Genomic DNA, 18,034 nt, shown 5'->3' with positions numbered 1-18,034 from the left:
TTGTAGAGAAGGTGAGATTTCACGTGTCACCACTACACATTTATAGTTGGCAGAATCAGCAGAAGTTTTACACGATTTTTGTGGGTAAGAGGCCTGTTTAAACGGGAGGGATCAGAGCTACTCGGAGCCAGTACTCCAAGGAAAAGAACCACCAGTCGTGCACACGCGCGTGGGTTCAGCTCTTGCTTCTCTTCTTCCCTGTGTTTGTCTCTTTCTTAAAACTTTTTTCTTACAGTTTTTTCATAAGAAAATTTCTACCTTATATGTCAATTATATCTCAATTTAAAAAAATAAAGAGAGTTTCTACCAAGAAGTCCTCCTTCTTGAACGTAAACTGACAATGGGTTTGAGATTTGGAGCCCCTTGAAATTCTTTGTTAACAGGCTTTCCTTTCTTATCCTGAATCAGCTAAAGCTGACTGTTGGTTATCAGAAATTTTTTTCTGAATCTCACAAATGGAACTGAGGAAAGGGAGGAGGCCATCTCAATTAGGCCTCCTTGGCAGAAACTGAAGAAAGAGGGAGAGACCACATGCTGGGAAGGGCAGGGAGCCTGAGGAGGCAGTTCAGAAAGCCAGTCCCCTGCCTACCCTTCCCTGTCTCTGCCAGTTCAGAGCCTCCCACCTCTGCCAGGTGAATACGTGTGTGTGTGTGTGTGTGTGTGTGTGGTATTTCTCCTGGGTGCCGACAGATCTAGCCATCCCTGAGGGACCTCTCAGGTCTGTGCCATCTGCCCTCTTGTCCTGAGTCCTCCAGTTTGACTTTGCAACATAGTAAGTTACACCCACCAGAGACCCCACATGGGAGACAAAGGGCTCTACAAAAAGGAAAGGCTCAAATACCCCTGCTGGAAAGGCCATGGAATAAACCCCCAATTGTTTAATTCTGGCCATCCTCAAGCTCTGTAGGTGGCGTGTGAGTGTGTGTGCATTTCAAGGTTTTTTTTTTTTTCAACCTCTCTTCCTCCAAAAGCAGCCTGTTAACGTTTGTACCTTCACAGGTTCCTCCCCTGCTGCTTTCATCCAGAACTCTGCCTAACTTGAGAATCACTCAAGTTTAGTGATTTAAATTTAAATATTGTTCAGGTTGTTTTTCCTCATATGGAAGCCCTTGTTCAAATGAAATCTGATGTGAAATCCTGACATAGTATATAAGACAGACACGCATGAGCTGCTCAGGTGGAAAAAGAGGAGCCCAGGAGGGGCGGGAACCATGGAGCTGACGGCCTTGGTTTCCTGTTCTTGAAATCAGAGCTCTTTCCAGAGCATTTCAAGGCTTGATGTAAGGTCAGAACAGCGAAAGGAGAAAGAGGGGCTTCCCCTGCAGTCCTGCCCAACACGTTCTTATCTAGCTGCAAATTTCAAGCCCCTGTTCTTAAGTTCCAGAAATGCCATTTCCTCTTTCCTCTTGGTGTGCCCTATGACGGGCATAGAGGAGCGGGGAGGTACGGGGTGGAGAGGGTCTCACTGCTGGGGCTCTCTTAAGTCCATCTTCCAAAGCTGATGGAGCCTCAGGGGTTGCTCAGAGTTGCTCTTAAGCTGTGAGTTTCACCTTCCTGGTGACCACGTGGAGTGAAGGACTAGCAGGAGGACAGCAGGAGAAATCAGCAGGCAAAAAAGGTAAACAACGAACCCATCCTCACAAGGCTATCTAACCATGGAGTTACTTTCTCCGGGCTTTCCAGAACCATTAGCTTACTCTGCAAACCGACACCTGGAGCCAGCTGTGTGCAAGGCGACATGCTAGGGCGATGAAGTCTGAATGACTCGTTTAATGCTTGCCTCTTCTTCAACAGTTTCTAGCCAGTGCCCACTGGGACCAATAGCTGGCCCTGTTAAAGAGTGCTGGGCTCCCAGGATAATGGTGCTGTGTGCTGGCGAGAGCAGAACAGAGCGGGATAGTTCACTCTGTTCCTACAGAAGATGAAGGTCCCCCTTTGCCCTCTCAATTTCCATTGCCAATCTCTCCAAGGCCTAAGGAATACTCTGTCCCAGATCATAGTGACTTGTGGCCTCTGTCTTTCTCGATTCTGGGTAGTTTCACTTCCTGGAACCCCAGAGCCCAACTGCTACATCAGTGCCAGAGGCACAGCTAGGTTATTTCCCGTGGATCCCTTACAGGTTTGCAACCTTGAAGGCATCTCTGCTTCCCCTTCTCTCCCACCTCCCACAAGCACCAGCTCGCAAATCCTGTTGGGTCTACCCGCCATGCACTCTGACAAAAGTGAAAAATTGGGGATGATCCTCAGCGCTCAGTTACTTTTCAGTCTAAAGTAGACGTATGTATATTCTTTGCCTAAGAAAATCAAGCCATAATATGGAAGTTCTGTCTAAGCACTGCCATCATGCAGTACAGAGAACTCCAGGGAAGTGCTGAGTGAGTGTCCCCACAGTGCTGTTATGTTGCTGAGATCTTTGAACTTGAAGAATCCAGCTTGAGTTTGATTTTTTCTGGATGCATAAATTTACTCCAAATAAAGGGGAGGTGGACAATGTTTTCATATAATTTAGGGGAAAATAATAGGAGTTACCCTGGGGTCTGAATTGTTGATAAACCAGTCAGATATCTATCAATATATACAGTGTTGGTCTTTTCTAATTGTGGAACTGGATGAAAAAAAAAAAAACATTTTGTTTTGGAATAATTTCATGCATACAGAAAAGATACAACTATAGCAACTCCTATCTGTGTTCCCTATTTATATGCATGTACAGATTTATTTTTTCCGAACCATTTGAGAGTATGTTGCAGGCATTGTGCCTCTTTACCCTTTAATGTTTTAGTTGTGGATTTCCCAAGAACAATAACATTCTCTGACAAAACCACAATACAGTCATCAAATTCAGGAAATTTAACACTGATTTTAACCTACAGATAATATTTCAATGTTGTCAGTTACTCTCATGTGGTTTTTCACCCCTCCAGCACAGGATCTGGTCCAGGGTAAAATCCAATCCTACGTTTAGTTGTTATAGAATTCTTGTCTTTTTCATACCTGAAATCCGTTTTTATAGATGAAGATGAGGAATACAATGATAGACAAGTAGCCTTTTACATTTATTATTTCCTCAGAGGCTTTCACATGTGGAATTTTACATGCAAAGGGCATTCAATATATAATTATTGATTACTATTGCTTGAGAAAAAATTCAAACTAGGAGAGATAATATGGTAATATAGTTTTGTTAGAAATGAATTTGGAAGAATTCTAAAAGAAATAAAAGTAGTAGGGCAAAGACCTACTACAGATTAGGAAGGAAGAGGTTCACCTAGGAATTCCACCATGAAATGATCTTTCCCAGCTTTGGTGGAGAGAGTCCTAGAAAAAATCTAGCAAGTGTTATATTCCACCAAATATCTACTGAGCACTCACTGGGTGCTTTGTGTGTCCTTCTAAGGAAAATGCACAATTGCAAAGAAGAAAAGCAACGAATCACTTATGATAGAATTTTAGATATCCAGGAGCTATGACAGGTTGGGATGAGAGGGGCGGGGGGAGGTGAAGGCTGCTTGTACATCACTTGCAGCACAAATCTGAATATTTTCCCACAGAGGGACAAAGCTGATTATGGCTAAACCTGCTCCACAGTAGTAACACTGACAGGTTATTAAAAAAACTAGCTTCTTCTACATATGCAGAGAAAAGTTACCAGACCATTGCAACAGAGGTTTGAGGTCTGGGGAAGTTCGCACATTCCAAGGGGAGCTTCCAGAGACCAAAGCCCTAGCCACGGGGATGAGGGACCCTGAATTGGTTATAAACACCATCTGGCTATTTCTCTTCCCATTCTGCTAACCAGTAAGGCAAACTTCTTTGCTTGGCCTGTGACCCCTTGTCTCAAAATGGTGTTCTTGTTTCTCTTTGAGATGGCTGACCCAGAGATCGTTCCTGACACCCAATCCCAAGTAGACAGAAACCCAGCTCATCATAGCAGTCACCCTCCCAGATGGCCATTTGTCCAGAGGTATTATCTTGCTTCTGTACCATCCGTCCCTTCCATCCACCAGCCCATTTTCCACCTGCAGCTGGCAGTTCCTTTTTGCTTCCATAGCATTTGCCCTCACGTACAGAAAACAAGAGCCCAGGGCTGTACCAACTCATATTATGAGGTGCGTGGTTATGAGCTCGGAACTACCCACCTAGGCTGCTCCCCTCCTGCCTCCTGGGTTAACATTGCCACCAAACGAGGAGCCAAGGCACAAAGGGGAAAAACCTGACTTACATTCATCTGTTTCTGTCACGTGTAAAAACTCATGGAGGAACTATGACCACAGATGGATCGATGATTCCCAGGTTATGCAACCACACAGATAATCAGGACTTGGCCTTATTTAAAAAAGGATGACAATGTGACTAATAGAAGGTATTGTTTATTAGATTTCTATCTTTGAAAACAATTTTTCTCTATGATAGCCTAGAGCAGGGGTCAGCGACCTTATGGCTAGTGGATTAAATCTGGGCACCCACTTGTTTATATATTGTTTATGGCTGCTTTCCCACTAAAATGGCAAAGTCGAGACAGAGACCAGATGGCCAACAAAACCTAAATATAAATTCTCTGGCTGGCCCTTTATAGAAAAAGTGTGCCAACCCCCTGTTCAAGAGCAATTAGGCACTGCAGAAGCATAAGAACGAGGTACCTGTTGAGTGGCAGGTGTTTTCTTGTGATATGGCAGTCATTACGGTTTCCGTGGCTGTGTCTCTGATGGCTTGCTCCTCACTCTGCAGGAGGGTGAAGACACACCTCCAGAGAGCAAGTGTATCTTGTAGTCCTAAGAAGACCAAAGGGAATTCAAATTACCTAGGATGCAATTGATAGGCAGATACAAATACAGCTTCAGATCCATGGTGGAGGAGAACAGTATTTCACGAGCAGCAGCCATTCCTCTTTTCTGAGTATTACAAGAAAGGAAGATCGGAGAGTCAGATAAACAATGGAAGAGAGAGGGCCCTAAGGGCGAAGTTTTGGAAATGTCTTTTTTCTTTTTTAGGGGTGAAGGCTTCTGGAGGCAACCAGCCCCAGGCAAGGTCTCCCAGAAGGGACATTTGGCTGACGAAGGCCCTGGGCCTCGCTGTCCACAATGACTCATGATTCTCAGGAATGAAATGTTATACATCAAGAGTGCTTTGGGGAAACTAGCCCAGTGCTGGTATGAGTGACTATTTGACCTTATAAATTCTGAAAGCAAAGTTTCAATCAAGATTATGCTTCGGGGGTAAGAATCGAAAAAGGGCAAGGAATTATGATAAAGGCACCAGCCTATGCCACGTCTATGTGGGGCCCACTACCTGACCACTATTATCCCTGGCAGGGACTCTATCTAGTCCCTGTGCTGGGTGTTGCTATGGATGATGGAAGAGGAAAAGCCAGTATCTGTCCCTGAGCACCTAAAAGGAACATCAAGTTAAGAATACAATGCAGTGAGAAGTCAAAGATGGAAATGTGTGGTCGTGACTCACCACAGGGAAAGAGCACAGTAGACTGTTGTAACCAAGGCAGACTTTATGAGGGAGGTGAGAGGTGGGCTGGGCCTCACAGAAAGGATACCGCCTGATGCACAGGTGGGTGGGCCCAGGCTTGTGGAGGGTCACAGTGGAAGGCCACGGAAGCCCCACCACTCATCATCAACACTAGGCTTCACTGAGGAACCAACTTTGTCCTAAGAGCTCTCCTTAGCCTATCCTCTCTCTCATGTGTCCAAAGAGAACCTGATAGATATCAGAGTCGTCAACACTTCAGTCATACCAAGAAAAGCAATGGCTCCCTTTGGGGTTTTAGTATCTTTTTTCTGTCATAAATTGGGCTTTAAATTTCACTCAGTCTTTCAGATTCTATCCATTCTAGTGTTCTCTAGGGTTTAATACTTTACTTTCTTAAAATTTTCCTCTTTAGCATGGTCATTTATGCTTTTCAGATCCTCAATCTTCCCTCTCTAGTTTATTTCAATATTTCTTTTTCCTTAAATGACTTTATTCTGTCCTTGACTTATTATCCCCATGCACTTTTATGCCCTTTATCTCTCAGTTCTGCACCCATTTTTCATTTTCTTGTAGGCCATCAGCCACCACTGACCTTCCTTATTGCCTTATTGCAATGCTATCACCAGCTCTAGTAATTAATTATGAACCAATGGCTTTTGTTCAGGCCTCGATTTCACTCAGGCATTCCAAGTTATTCTACACACGTTTTGCCTGATAGGAGCTAGCTAGAGTTAGAGTAGCCAAAGTCACCCCAAAAATGTGCTGCAAAACATTACCCTTGCTGGAAAAGTTTCATCAAAGTTTATAAACCGTTGCTTTTATTCTTCTGGGTCCAATGATTAAATCACAATCATAGAAGATCCCCTTTCAGTCCCTCTTTCGGTATAAGAAAAATGCCTGGAAGTCACTTAGAATAAAGCAGTGAAAGGGCATCAAAGACAATTTCGTTTCCCAGAGAGATCTAGGGATAGGAGACACATCACTGGTCTGAACAACAGCGCCTGAAATTTGAATCGCGCCAGAACAACAGCGCCTGAAATTTGAATCGCGCCATCTAAGAAAGCAATTTTCTCCTTTATTTTTTAAATCTTTTTTCCACTACTATATTGAAAGCTGCTTTCAATGTAGTCTGTTCTCCAGGGCTGGGCACAGAAGAGGTAAACAGAACCAGAACTCCAGTAGCAGGTAGGAGAGAATCAGAGCACAGTCATAGGGGGGAGACGGCAGGAGAGGACAGGGTGGGGACTGCGGCATGGCTTTAGGTCCTGGGTTTCCTTTTATTAAATACTATGCTTAAAACCAAATAAAACAAACACAATTTATAAATATTTTTAAAAATTCAAACGAATAAAAAAATGCTACGCTTTTTCAATTCCTTATGATTTCCTAAAGCTTGATTTTTCTCAAACACCAATGACATGATGATCTTTCCTAATTATTACTTTTAAGGGAGGGGGAATGGCAGTGACGAAAGAGACAGGAAGGTGAAGAACATGGTTCAAAACCAGCTAAGCTCCGTACATCCATGTGATTTCAAAATTTCTCTACCTTTATGTCCCAGAGATGCTTCAAACTTAAAACTAAGTTCACTGAAAGGTACGAGCAGTTTTTCCAGTCCCTTAAGCCAGAAGCTGGGATGCTATGCTTCAGTCTTTCTTTTACATTAAACTCAACACAAAGTCCTGTTGATTCAACTTCCTAAATGCCTTTCAAGCTTATCCTTTTTTTATCCTCAAAGCCACAGCTTCACACGGACACATTCATTTCTCACCAAGATTACTGCAACAGGATTCCTGGAAGAGGTGACAGTTAGGCTGAGTCTTGAAAGACAAACAGAAGTTAGCCAAGTAGTAGTTTGTTTATAGAACTGGTCCCTGCTTATGGCGCATAGTGCCCATGTTGGGGACTGGTGGCCGATGAGGAAGGATGGGTAGGCAGGGCACAGGACAGGAAGAGCCTTATAAGTCATGTTAAAGGATGTTTAGATTTTATCCTGAAGGCAAGGGGAACCTACTCGAAGGCTCTAAGCAGTGGAGTGAAATGATTAGATCTATATTTTAGAAAGACCACAAAGGCTTTTTGGAAGCATAAGGAAAATGGCTTGGGGGATAAGATAGAAATGAAAGAGGCCACTTAAGAGGCTGTTGATGAAAAATGATTAGAGTAGGAACTAAGCGGGTGGGAATATATTTGAAAAATGTAAGGATATAATGCATACCGTCATTTTTCATCTCTTCTTTTTAAATCCTTTAGTGTATTTGTGCAAAGGACATCGCCCCACCCCAGCCCCGCTCACTGCACTTACCAAGAATGGGATGGGGGTTGGTGAGGAAAAATGGTGCAGTGCTGGTGAGGACTTCAGCAGCGGCCAGCCTGGACTCTGTGGGTAGGTGATCTCCACAGGCTGAGACGACCAACTGAACCCACTGCTTCAGTTTAGGGGCTACTGAGTCCCTGGTCTGAAAGCACAAAATGTACAGCAGTTCAAAAAATGCCATCGTGGGCTGACATGAAATTAGGGATGACCTACATACACTAAACTGGGTCTGCAAATTAGCTCTTTGCACAGTGGGAAGAAAGACTTTTTAGCTGTTTTTATTTTTCCAATAAAGGAGAAATAAACAAGGCTGGGAACAAAATCAGACTTGTCTTTCAGTAATAAGAAGTCCCTATAACTAGGGAGCAAGTTCCTTGAGTCTTTTCTCATGCAAAGCAGGTTATTAGAACATTGGTGCATTTGATAGCTTTAATAGACAGAACTTTTGGGGAAAGACTGTGGCAGCAAACAATACCTGTTGTCCCTAGTAACCAGATACTCTATCTTTAAAAACAGAATCTTGGATTTTTGGCTGGGTATGTGGGCACCTAGCTAAAGACTACATTTCCCAGACTCCCTTGAATTTGGGAGTAACATGTGATTAAGTTCTGATTAATTCAATGTCATTGGAAATGGTATGGGTGCACTTTCAGGTCATACCTTAGGAAACAGATTGTGACCGTCACTTTCTGGGTTGAGGACAGCAGAACTACAAGGAGAAGGGCCTGGGGACGCAACACCTTCAAATCCAGTCTATCTGCTTTGAACTGCCTCTACCTGGTTTAAACCACTGTACTGATGAATTTCTGTTTTGGGGTTTTAGTATCTTTTTTCTGTCATAAATTGGGCTTTAAATTTCACTCAGTCTTTCAGATTCTATCCATTCTAGTGTTCTCTAGGGTTTAATACTTTACTTTCTTAAAATTTTCCTCTTTAGCATGGTCATTTATGCTTTTCAGATCCTCAATCTTCCCTCTCTAGTTTATTTCAATATTTCTTTTTCCTTAAATGACTTTATTCTGTCCTTGACTTATTATCCCCTTGAATTTTATGCCCTTTATCTCTCAGTTCTGCACCCATTTTTCATTTTCTTGTAGGCCATCAGCCACCACTGACCTTCCTTATTGCCTTATTGCAATGCTATCACCAGCTCTAGTAATTAATTATGAACCAATGGCTTTTGTTCAGGCCTCGATTTCACTCAGGCATTCCAAGTTATTCTACACACGTTTTGCCTGATAGGAGCTAGCTAGAGTTAGAGTAGCCAAAGTCACCCCAAAAATGTGCTGCAAAACATTACCCTTGCTGGAAAAGTTTCATCAAAGTTTATAAACCGTTGCTTTTATTCTTCTGGGTCCAATGATTAAATCACAATCATAGACGATCCCCTTTCAGTCCCTCTTTCGGTATAAGAAAAATGCCTGGAAGTCACTTAGAATAAAGCAGTGAAAGGGCATCAAAGACAATTTCGTTTCCCAGAGAGATCTAGGGATAGGAGACACATCACTGGTCTGAACAACCGCGCCTGAAATTTGAATCGCGCCATCTAAGAAAGCAATTTTCTCCTTTATTTTGTAAATCTTTTTTCCACTACTATATTGAAAGCTGCTTTCAGTGTAGTCTGTTCTCCAGGGCTGGGCACAGAAGAGGTAAACAGAACCAGAACTCCAGTAGCAGGTAGGAGAGAATCAGAGCACAGTCATAGCGGGGAGACGGCAGGAGAGGACAGGGTGGGGACTGCGGCATGGCTTTAGGTCCTGGGTTTCCTTTTATTAAATACGATGCTTAAAACCAAATAAAACAAACACAATTTATAAATATTTTTAAAAATTCAAACGAATAAAAAAATGCTACGCTTTTTCAATTCCTTATGATTTCCTAAAGCTTGATTTTTCTCAAACACCAATGACATGATGATCTTTCCTAATTATTACTTTTAAGGGACGGGGAATGGCAGTGACGAAAGAGACAGGAAGGTGAAGAACATGGTTCAAAACCAGCTAAGCTCCGTACATCCATGTGATTTCAAAATTTCTCTACCTTTATGTCCCAGAGATGCTTCAAACTTAAAACTAAGTTCACTGAAAGGTACGAGCAGTTTTTCCAGTCCCTTAAGCCAGAAGCTGGGATGCTATGCTTCAGTCTTTCTTTTACATTAAACTCAACACAAAGTCCTGTTGATTCAACTTCCTAAATGCCTTTCAAGCTTATCCTTTTTTTATCCTCAAAGCCACAGCTTCACACGGACACATTCATTTCTCACCAAGATTACTGCAACAGGATTCCTGGAAGAGGTGACAGTTAGGCTGAGTCTTGAAAGACAAACAGAAGTTAGCCAAGTAGTAGTTTGTTTATAGAACTGGTCCCTGCTTATGGCGCATAGTGCCCATGTTGGGGACTGGTGGCCGATGAGGAAGGATGGGTAGGCAGGGCACAGGACAGGAAGAGCCTTATAAGTCATGTTAAAGGATGTTTAGATTTTATCCTGAAGGCAAGGGGAACCTACTCGAAGGCTCTAAGCAGTGGAGTGAAATGATTAGATCTATATTTTAGAAAGACCACAAAGGCTTTTTGGAAGCATAAGGAAAATGGCTTGGGGGATAAGATAGAAATGAAAGAGGCCACTTAAGAGGCTGTTGATGAAAAATGATTAGAGTAGGAACTAAGCGGGTGGGAATATATTTGAAAAATGTAAGGATATAATGCATACCGTCATTTTTCATCTCTTCTTTTTAAATCCTTTAGTGTATTTGTGCAAAGGACATCGCCCCACCCCAGCCCCGCTCACTGCACTTACCAAGAATGGGATGGGGGTTGGTGAGGAAAAATGGTGCAGTGCTGGTGAGGACTTCAGCAGCGGCCAGCCTGGACTCTGTGGGTAGGTGATCTCCACAGGCTGAGACGACCAACTGAACCCACTGCTTCAGTTTAGGGGCTACTGAGTCCCTGGTCTGAAAGCACAAAATGTACAGCAGTTCAAAAAATGCCATCGTGGGCTGACATGAAATTAGGGATGACCTACATACACTAAACTGGGTCTGCAAATTAGCTCTTTGCACAGTGGGAAGAAAGACTTTTTAGCTGTTTTTATTTTTCCAATAAAGGAGAAATAAACAAGGCTGGGAACAAAATCAGACTTGTCTTTCAGTAATAAGAAGTCCCTATAACTAGGGAGCAAGTTCTTTGAGTCTTTTCTCATGCAAAGCAGGTTATTAGAACATTGGTGCATTTGATAGCTTTAATAGACAGAACTTTTGGGGAAAGACTGTGGCAGCAAACAATACCTGTTGTCCCTAGTAACCAGATACTCTATCTTTAAAAACAGAATCTTGGATTTTTGGCTGGGTATGTGGGCACCTAGCTAAAGACTACATTTCCCAGACTCCCTTGAATTTGGGAGTAACATGTGATTAAGTTCTGATTAATTCAATGTCATTGGAAATGGTATGGGTGCACTTTCAGGTCATACCTTAGGAAATAGATTGTGACCGTCACTTTCTGGGTTGAGGACAGCAGAACTACAAAGGAGAAGGGCCTGGGGACGCAACACCTTCAAATCCAGTCTATCTGCTTTGAACTGCCTCTACCTGGTTTAAACCACTGTACTGATGAATTTCTGTTACAACATTTAAGGCAGCATCTTAACATTATTGTTTAAATGAAGTTCTATTTTTTTTTTAATTTTAATTTTGATATTTTTTGTCATTGAATTTTTTTAATTAAGTTTATTGGGGTAACATTGGTTAATACAATTATATGATTTTCAGATGCACGTTATAATTTCGCATCTGTATATTTTATTGTGTTTACCACCCAAAGTCCTTCAGCTACCATATATTTGATCCCCTTTACCCACTTCACCCTCCTCCTACCCCCCTATATTTGATCCCCTTTACCCCGTCTACCTCCCTCCTTCTCCCCCAACCCCTACCCTCTGGTAACTACTAGTCCATTGTCCATGTCCATGAGTCTCTGTTTGTTTGTCCTGTTCATTTGTTGCTTTTCGGTTCCTATTGTTGTTGTTGTTGTTGTTGTTGTTTTTGTAGTAACAGCTTTACTGAGATATAATTCACATACCATATAATTTACGTGTTTAAAGCACATATACGTTTCAGTGGTTTTTAGCATATTTACACGTATGTGTAACCATCATCATAATCAATTTTAGAACATTTTCATCACCAAAAAGAGAAACATTTCATTCTCCAGTTATCATTCCCCATCCTGTCATCTGTCCCCTTTCCTAGCCCTAAACCAGTAATCTACAGTCTCTATGGATTTGCCATTTCTGGATATTTCATATGAATGTAATCATCTAATATGTGGTCTTTTGTGACTGACTGCTTTCACTTAGCATGTAATTTTTAAGGTTCATCCATGCTATAGGATGTATCAAGACTTCATTACTTTTTATGGCTGAATATTCTATTGAATAGATATACCATTGTTTGTTTACCCATTCATCAGTTGATGGACATTTGGGTTGTTTCTATTTTTTAAACCTTGGTTTTTTACTTTTTCTAGAAAAGGAATTATTGTTCTAAATGTACTTTACTTCTCCTATCAACGAAGCCTCTTTAAATGTTCAAAATGAGACTCCTGGCTCCTCTGATTATGATCTTCTGTGATATTAAACTAATGAGCATCATAGACCTTGAAGAAGACTGACTCTCAATGTACAAAAAACCCAGGTCTTCTTGGGAACTTCTTTTATGTGTTTCTCTACAGTTTTGCTCTCCCTGGAAAATTTTTCTTTTCCTGGAAAATTCCCAATTTTCATCAAATATCGCTTTATTCAGGTACCTAGATGTACTATTAATATGCACATGACAACTGGATAAAAATGGCTTTACATGAGAACAATGTCTTTTGGTGACTTTGGGCTGCCCTGGGACTACTTTCTTACTTGTTTTTTTCCCCTCTGTGCTGTAATTTTTTTTTTTTTCGCAAATCTTCTCCCTTCCTACAAACCCTTCCCCCGAAACAAAGCTACAACAGACTGTTTTTGGCTTTTCGTAGCTCCTAGTGACCACCTGGCTTTGGTCCCTGCCTTTGAACGAGAGACCCAAGGAAACTAGGTATCTGTTTAATTCTCACCCTCTGGTTTTCTCTCTGCCCAGCCCCTGAACTCTCTCACCCTGTGCTCTCTGAATTTAACAATCTCCTCTGTGAAGTCTTCCTCAGCTCCCCAAACACTCCTCCCTTCCTCCTCTGGGTTCCCGCAGCCTTTCCCAACTAGACATTTAGCGTTACGATCAAACATTCCTTTTCTCTCATTAGACTGTCCCACCAGTTTCTATTCATCTTCGTATCTTCAGAAACTCTCGGTGCTGCTTTATTGTAAGTAATCAGAATCTGCAATGTTATGCCACCACTATCACTGTGTGCTGTTGTGTAACAAAGATCTTCAGGTAGTTTTACTATAGTATTGACTGCTTTCTACTTATAATAATTTTGTGGTGGTGACATCTTCCTCGTATGCCCCTAAGTATGCGTGTATTTGTCTTAAGGCTTCTTCCCAAGATGATCTTTTGATTACTTTAGTTCCACCTCACCCACAAAGGGCATGTGAGACAGGTGGGGCACATCTGGGCCTCCATGCAGAGCCATCTGGACCACGTTCTGGGAGAATATTCAAGCTTTAGCAACATGTTTTCATACTTAGTTGACTAGGATGCAATCCTAGTGACCTGCAGTCAGTCCCTGGAATTGACTTGTTCACTCCCTCTTTAAATAAAGAGCCTAACTAGAAAAAGAAGAAGAAACAAGGTCTGGGCATGTGTGTGTGTGTGCGCGCGCGCGCACGTGCACTGGTGCGAAGTTGTGTTAACTCTTATGGACTCTAATCAAATGCGCCCAGAACAAGAGAAAAGAAATGTCAAAGGTGGTACTCAGAAAATTCTTCAAAAGTTATACACCCAAAGTGAAAAATCAACATGAACAATATTTTCGTGGAGGTTACATACACAACACAGTGATTCTGCCTACTGACATCTTCCAGGTAAAGAACAACACAAAACCCAGACCCCAGAACAGGGGCAGAATCAGCCTTACCTGGTCACACATCCCCATGTGGTGGGCGATGACTCTGGAGGCAAGTCTCAGAGCTACACTTTGAATTTCAGACCTAGAAAAAGTAAGCCAAAAAACACCCCAAAATAAAATCAAACATATTTCATATATAGATTTTTTTTGCAGCTATTCTGTAATCCACGAGGATGTGAATGCTGGAAATCTCCACCTCATGGTTATACAAACACCTCCATACGTAATGACCTTTTGCTTATTAATGTGAAATTCTGACATCACATTCTTTTGCTTGAGCTGAGAACATGCTCCTCAGCTAAGACTTAGAAAGAAACACAGGACCTGGGTCCTTAGGTCAAGATTGTGCTCAAGTTCATTACATGACTAACTGATGGGACCACACCTCATACTAAGTTTTGCACAGGGAGCACGGGAGACAAACCTTTCATTGGAAGCAATATCCATTGTCCAGTTCAAGAACTCCTTTGGGGTTAGATGAATATAGCGTTCCGTGTGGGGAAGCCACTCACTGGGGTCCATGCGATGGAGAATTTTCAGTATCTGTGTGGGCCGATCCATGGGGACAAAAAAACTCAGGAAAAAGTCTCCAAAAGCTAAATAATAATCACTTGTACTGATAAGGGGGTCTATCTTTCAAAAAGCTCCCACTGACTTCTTATTTCCCTCTTAATACCTTTGGGAGACTAAGACAAGGTGGAGCAGTGACACACCTGAGGGACTCTAGTGACCTGGGATCAGAGTCTAGATGCCCAGATTCTTAGGTCAGTGCCCTTTCCTTTTATTATGCTTTCTAGGTGGCCATGTACCCTCAAATAGCCATGTCAGCAAAGAATACCCTCTGACATCTTCTGTAGCCAGTTTTCAATGCTGTTTCCTAGAGCATTGAGTGGCTACTCTCAATCTGTCTTTGGTTAATTTCTGTCATCGAAACTATTATCATCAAATACTTTTCATAGTGCCTTTCTATGCATAAAGACATGCCAAGCACCATACAGAGATTCCTTGCCCTCTGGATGCTGAATCTCCTTCCTATTGCTCTGGGGAAGCCAAACTCAACCCCGCCTTCATAATCCTATCATTCTTGTAGGCTCGCCAAGGAGTGGGTGGAGTGGAAGGGGACAGTCAGTACACCAGAGACTTCACCTTGCAGAAGCACTCTGGGTGATTTTCCTTCATAGCCAACATCAAGAACGTCTCTCCCATATTCCACAGCAAGGATGGCAGTTCTTTCTTTTCTAATCCAGAGGCTGCTGCCGAAAACTTTTCCAATAGGGCTTCCAGTGTCAGCAGGCGCACTTCAGGAAAGGGAGACTCTAATAGTTGAGAGAATGAGATGGGAACATCCCTTGTCTGCTCTCCAGCCTGGGCAGCCACTGCCCATACTGCAGCAATGGCTAGTTTGGTGATGCTCTGGAGGTACTGGGGCAGGCCTGGCGCCGTGAAGGTATAGGGGAATCCTGTTATCAGCTCTGATCCTGAGATGATCTTTCTGACTTCCTCCCAGAATCCAAGATGATCCAGAACTAAAATGCAAAAAAACAAAGGTAATCACTTTATTCAGAAGTGACATGGGACAATGCAAGACTCTGGATACACTGGGTGTGACTATCAGATGTCTTTCCAGAGTAGATTTCACATAAATGATATAATAAGTGACTTGCCCATTACGGTTCAGATTTCTGACCCAGAAACAATTTCTATGTAGGTAATTCATACTTTTTCCCCTAGGGGGACAAAAGGCATTCCTATCAGAAGATGTACTCCTGGCATCCCTACCCAACAGTCAATGAATATGAACTCAGTGACCTCTTGAATCACCAAGCCTTGAAATCGAGCAGGATAAAAGCACACCTAGTCCAAACTTCCTTCAGGGGCTCAGATCCCCTCTACAGCACCGCTTCCCACAGTGAACTTGGAGCTCACAAGACAGATTACTCCATTGCTAGTAGATCTACCAGCCTATTTCTGCATTTTGAGGTTCCCAATGAGCCTGTTAGGCATTTGAATACTGTTATTATTCCCACTTAAAAGACTACTGCGGTAGTCCAGGAGAGAAATAATGAGGGCCTATAGGAAAGAGGGAATAGGAAGAAGATAGGTTTGAGAAGCACTGAAGGAATAAAATTGGCAGCACTGGGAGACTGACTAGGGGAGGCGTCATGGGTACCTCCCAGAACCCAGATTCTTTAGACAACACATTCATCAACCAACAAAATTAAATTGGGTGAACTTCAAATTGGCAAGCATGTTATAAATGCCGTAATCAAATAATTATTAAGAATGTGGACTGGGCCAGCAAGAAGGACAGAGGCCTTCAACAAGTTACAGTTGGCTCCCTGCTCCCCTCTGTCCCCCACCCCATGCCAAGCTCTAACCAATTCATTTGCCAGCTCTCTTTGGGTTTAGTCATTCCCCAGTTATGAATCCTCCTAACTTTACCGTCTGTCTACAGAATTTTATCTACAAGGACGTCAGGATAGATTTCATCAAATGCCTTGCTGAAAATCGATATTTCATAACTCAGTGAACACTACTGACTTCTGGAAAACTATCACGAACATAATAAAAATGTAAAAGATTAAGGTAACAGTTGGAAAAAACTTACATGAAATTTGAAAACATCGTATAGGCTTGCAATAATCCAGGAATTAAAAATATAGAATATTCATGTTATATATCAAATTGTTTCAAAAAGAAGTTCACCCCAAGAGGCAAAGTGGGGGCTCAGGCTCCAAAGGGACTGTGCTCCATGGAGGCCACTGCCTACCATCTGCGGTTGCAGACACACCTCTGCTCTTAATTCAGACTCTGCAAAAAGTTCAAGCAGGAGGGCAGCCATCTTTACAAAGCAGCAGGAAAACCCCATGGAATTTGGATCCTCAACCATTGTATCATCATCTCTACTTTCAATGCCTAAAAACCTAATCCTGATATAATTTACTAGTGAGAAGACCACACTAGGTACCACTTCCCCATCCTTCCCACTTCCCTGTATTTCCCACCCACTGCTGCCTGAGGACAACACTACATTAAAAAGGAATTTCATTTGTTTGGCACAAAGTCAGAAATATGGCTCAGAGATCTGCTCTTTAAAACATAATTAAAAACAGGAAGAACTATCTAGGCTATTCTGGATAATTTTCAGAGGAACCTGTTATCTGAAAGAGAGATACTCCAGACAGTGTACAGTCTGCTGGACTCAAGAACTGGGCGCCCAGACTCACTTGCTTTCTCTAGGCCCTTGAGGAAGGATGACATCATCAAGAAGCCAGGGATGGAAGGCACTGTCCCAAAGAAGGGAGTGATGGAGGACATGACTAGAAAGGACTCCTTTGAGACTTGTTGGCCTATATTGCCTGTAGAGTTCAGTATAATTCCATAAGCATTTATTGAACATATATTAGGTGCTTGGGGAGATATAGACATTCAGAGCTGAGAAAGAAAAATTATCTGCTGAAAAGGGCTTTTAAGCTAATGGGACATTGTTTCCACGTCTTGGACACCGCAAATAATGCTATAATTCAATAGATGATTAAAGACGATGTGGTACATGTATACAATGGACTGCTACTCAGCTATAAAAAAAGATGAAATACTGCCATTTGTGACAACATGGATGGATCTTGAGATAATCATGCTAAGCGAAATAAGTCAGACAGGGAAAGTTGAGAACCATATGATTTCACTCATATATGGAATATAAAACTGAAAGCAATAAACGAACAAGACAAAAACTCACAGATATAGACAACAGTTTAGTGGCTAACAGAGGGAAAGGGGAGGGGGGAGGTAGGTAAGGGTAAAGGGGGTCAAATATGTGGTGACGAAAGATTTGACTTTGGGTGGTGAACACACAATGCAATATACAGATGGTGTATTATTGAATCGTACACTTGAAACCTATATAATTTAATTAACCAATGTCATCCTGATAAATTTAATTTAAAAAAGACAAAAAAACTAACGGGGGATAAGGACAACTACAAAAATTAAAAAATGTTTAGTGCCCTAAAATTGTTAGTGAGAAAAGCTGACAATTGTTGAGTATTTATGTGCCATGCACTATAGAATATAGTATACCCATTTTTCAATGCTATGAACAATTACTTTTAGAACTGATACTTGTTGAGTATTAGAAGCACTTCGGTATGTATTAACTCATTGACAAAGTAGGCGCTATTATTATTC

General features: G+C 42.0%; 1 protein-coding gene across 7 annotated transcripts in view; it reads right to left on the bottom strand.

Annotated features, from left to right (window-relative positions):
* THADA (THADA, armadillo repeat containing) overlaps positions 1-18,034 on the bottom strand; it is a 296,280-nt gene that overhangs the window by 38,204 nt on the left and 240,042 nt on the right. For all 7 annotated transcript variants that reach the window (XM_023531302.1, XM_023531301.1, XM_023531303.1 and 4 more), the window contains 5 exons: positions 14,990-15,369; positions 14,268-14,386; positions 13,853-13,925; positions 10,596-10,749; positions 4,641-4,772 (listed from right to left, as the gene is read on the bottom strand). In XM_023531302.1, coding sequence (XP_023387070.1) covers positions 4,641-4,772; positions 10,596-10,749; positions 13,853-13,925; positions 14,268-14,386; positions 14,990-15,369 — 858 coding nt within the window. The remainder of the gene's footprint in view (positions 1-4,640; positions 4,773-10,595; positions 10,750-13,852; positions 13,926-14,267; positions 14,387-14,989; positions 15,370-18,034) is intronic.

The sequence above is a fragment of the Pteropus vampyrus genome, unplaced genomic scaffold, assembly GCF_000151845.1.
Source record: "Pteropus vampyrus isolate Shadow unplaced genomic scaffold, Pvam_2.0 Scaffold66, whole genome shotgun sequence".
Classification (NCBI taxonomy): Eukaryota; Metazoa; Chordata; class Mammalia; order Chiroptera; family Pteropodidae; genus Pteropus; species Pteropus vampyrus.
Note: the sequence above shows the minus strand (reverse complement) of the source record. Positions and strands in the feature narration are given on the sequence as shown.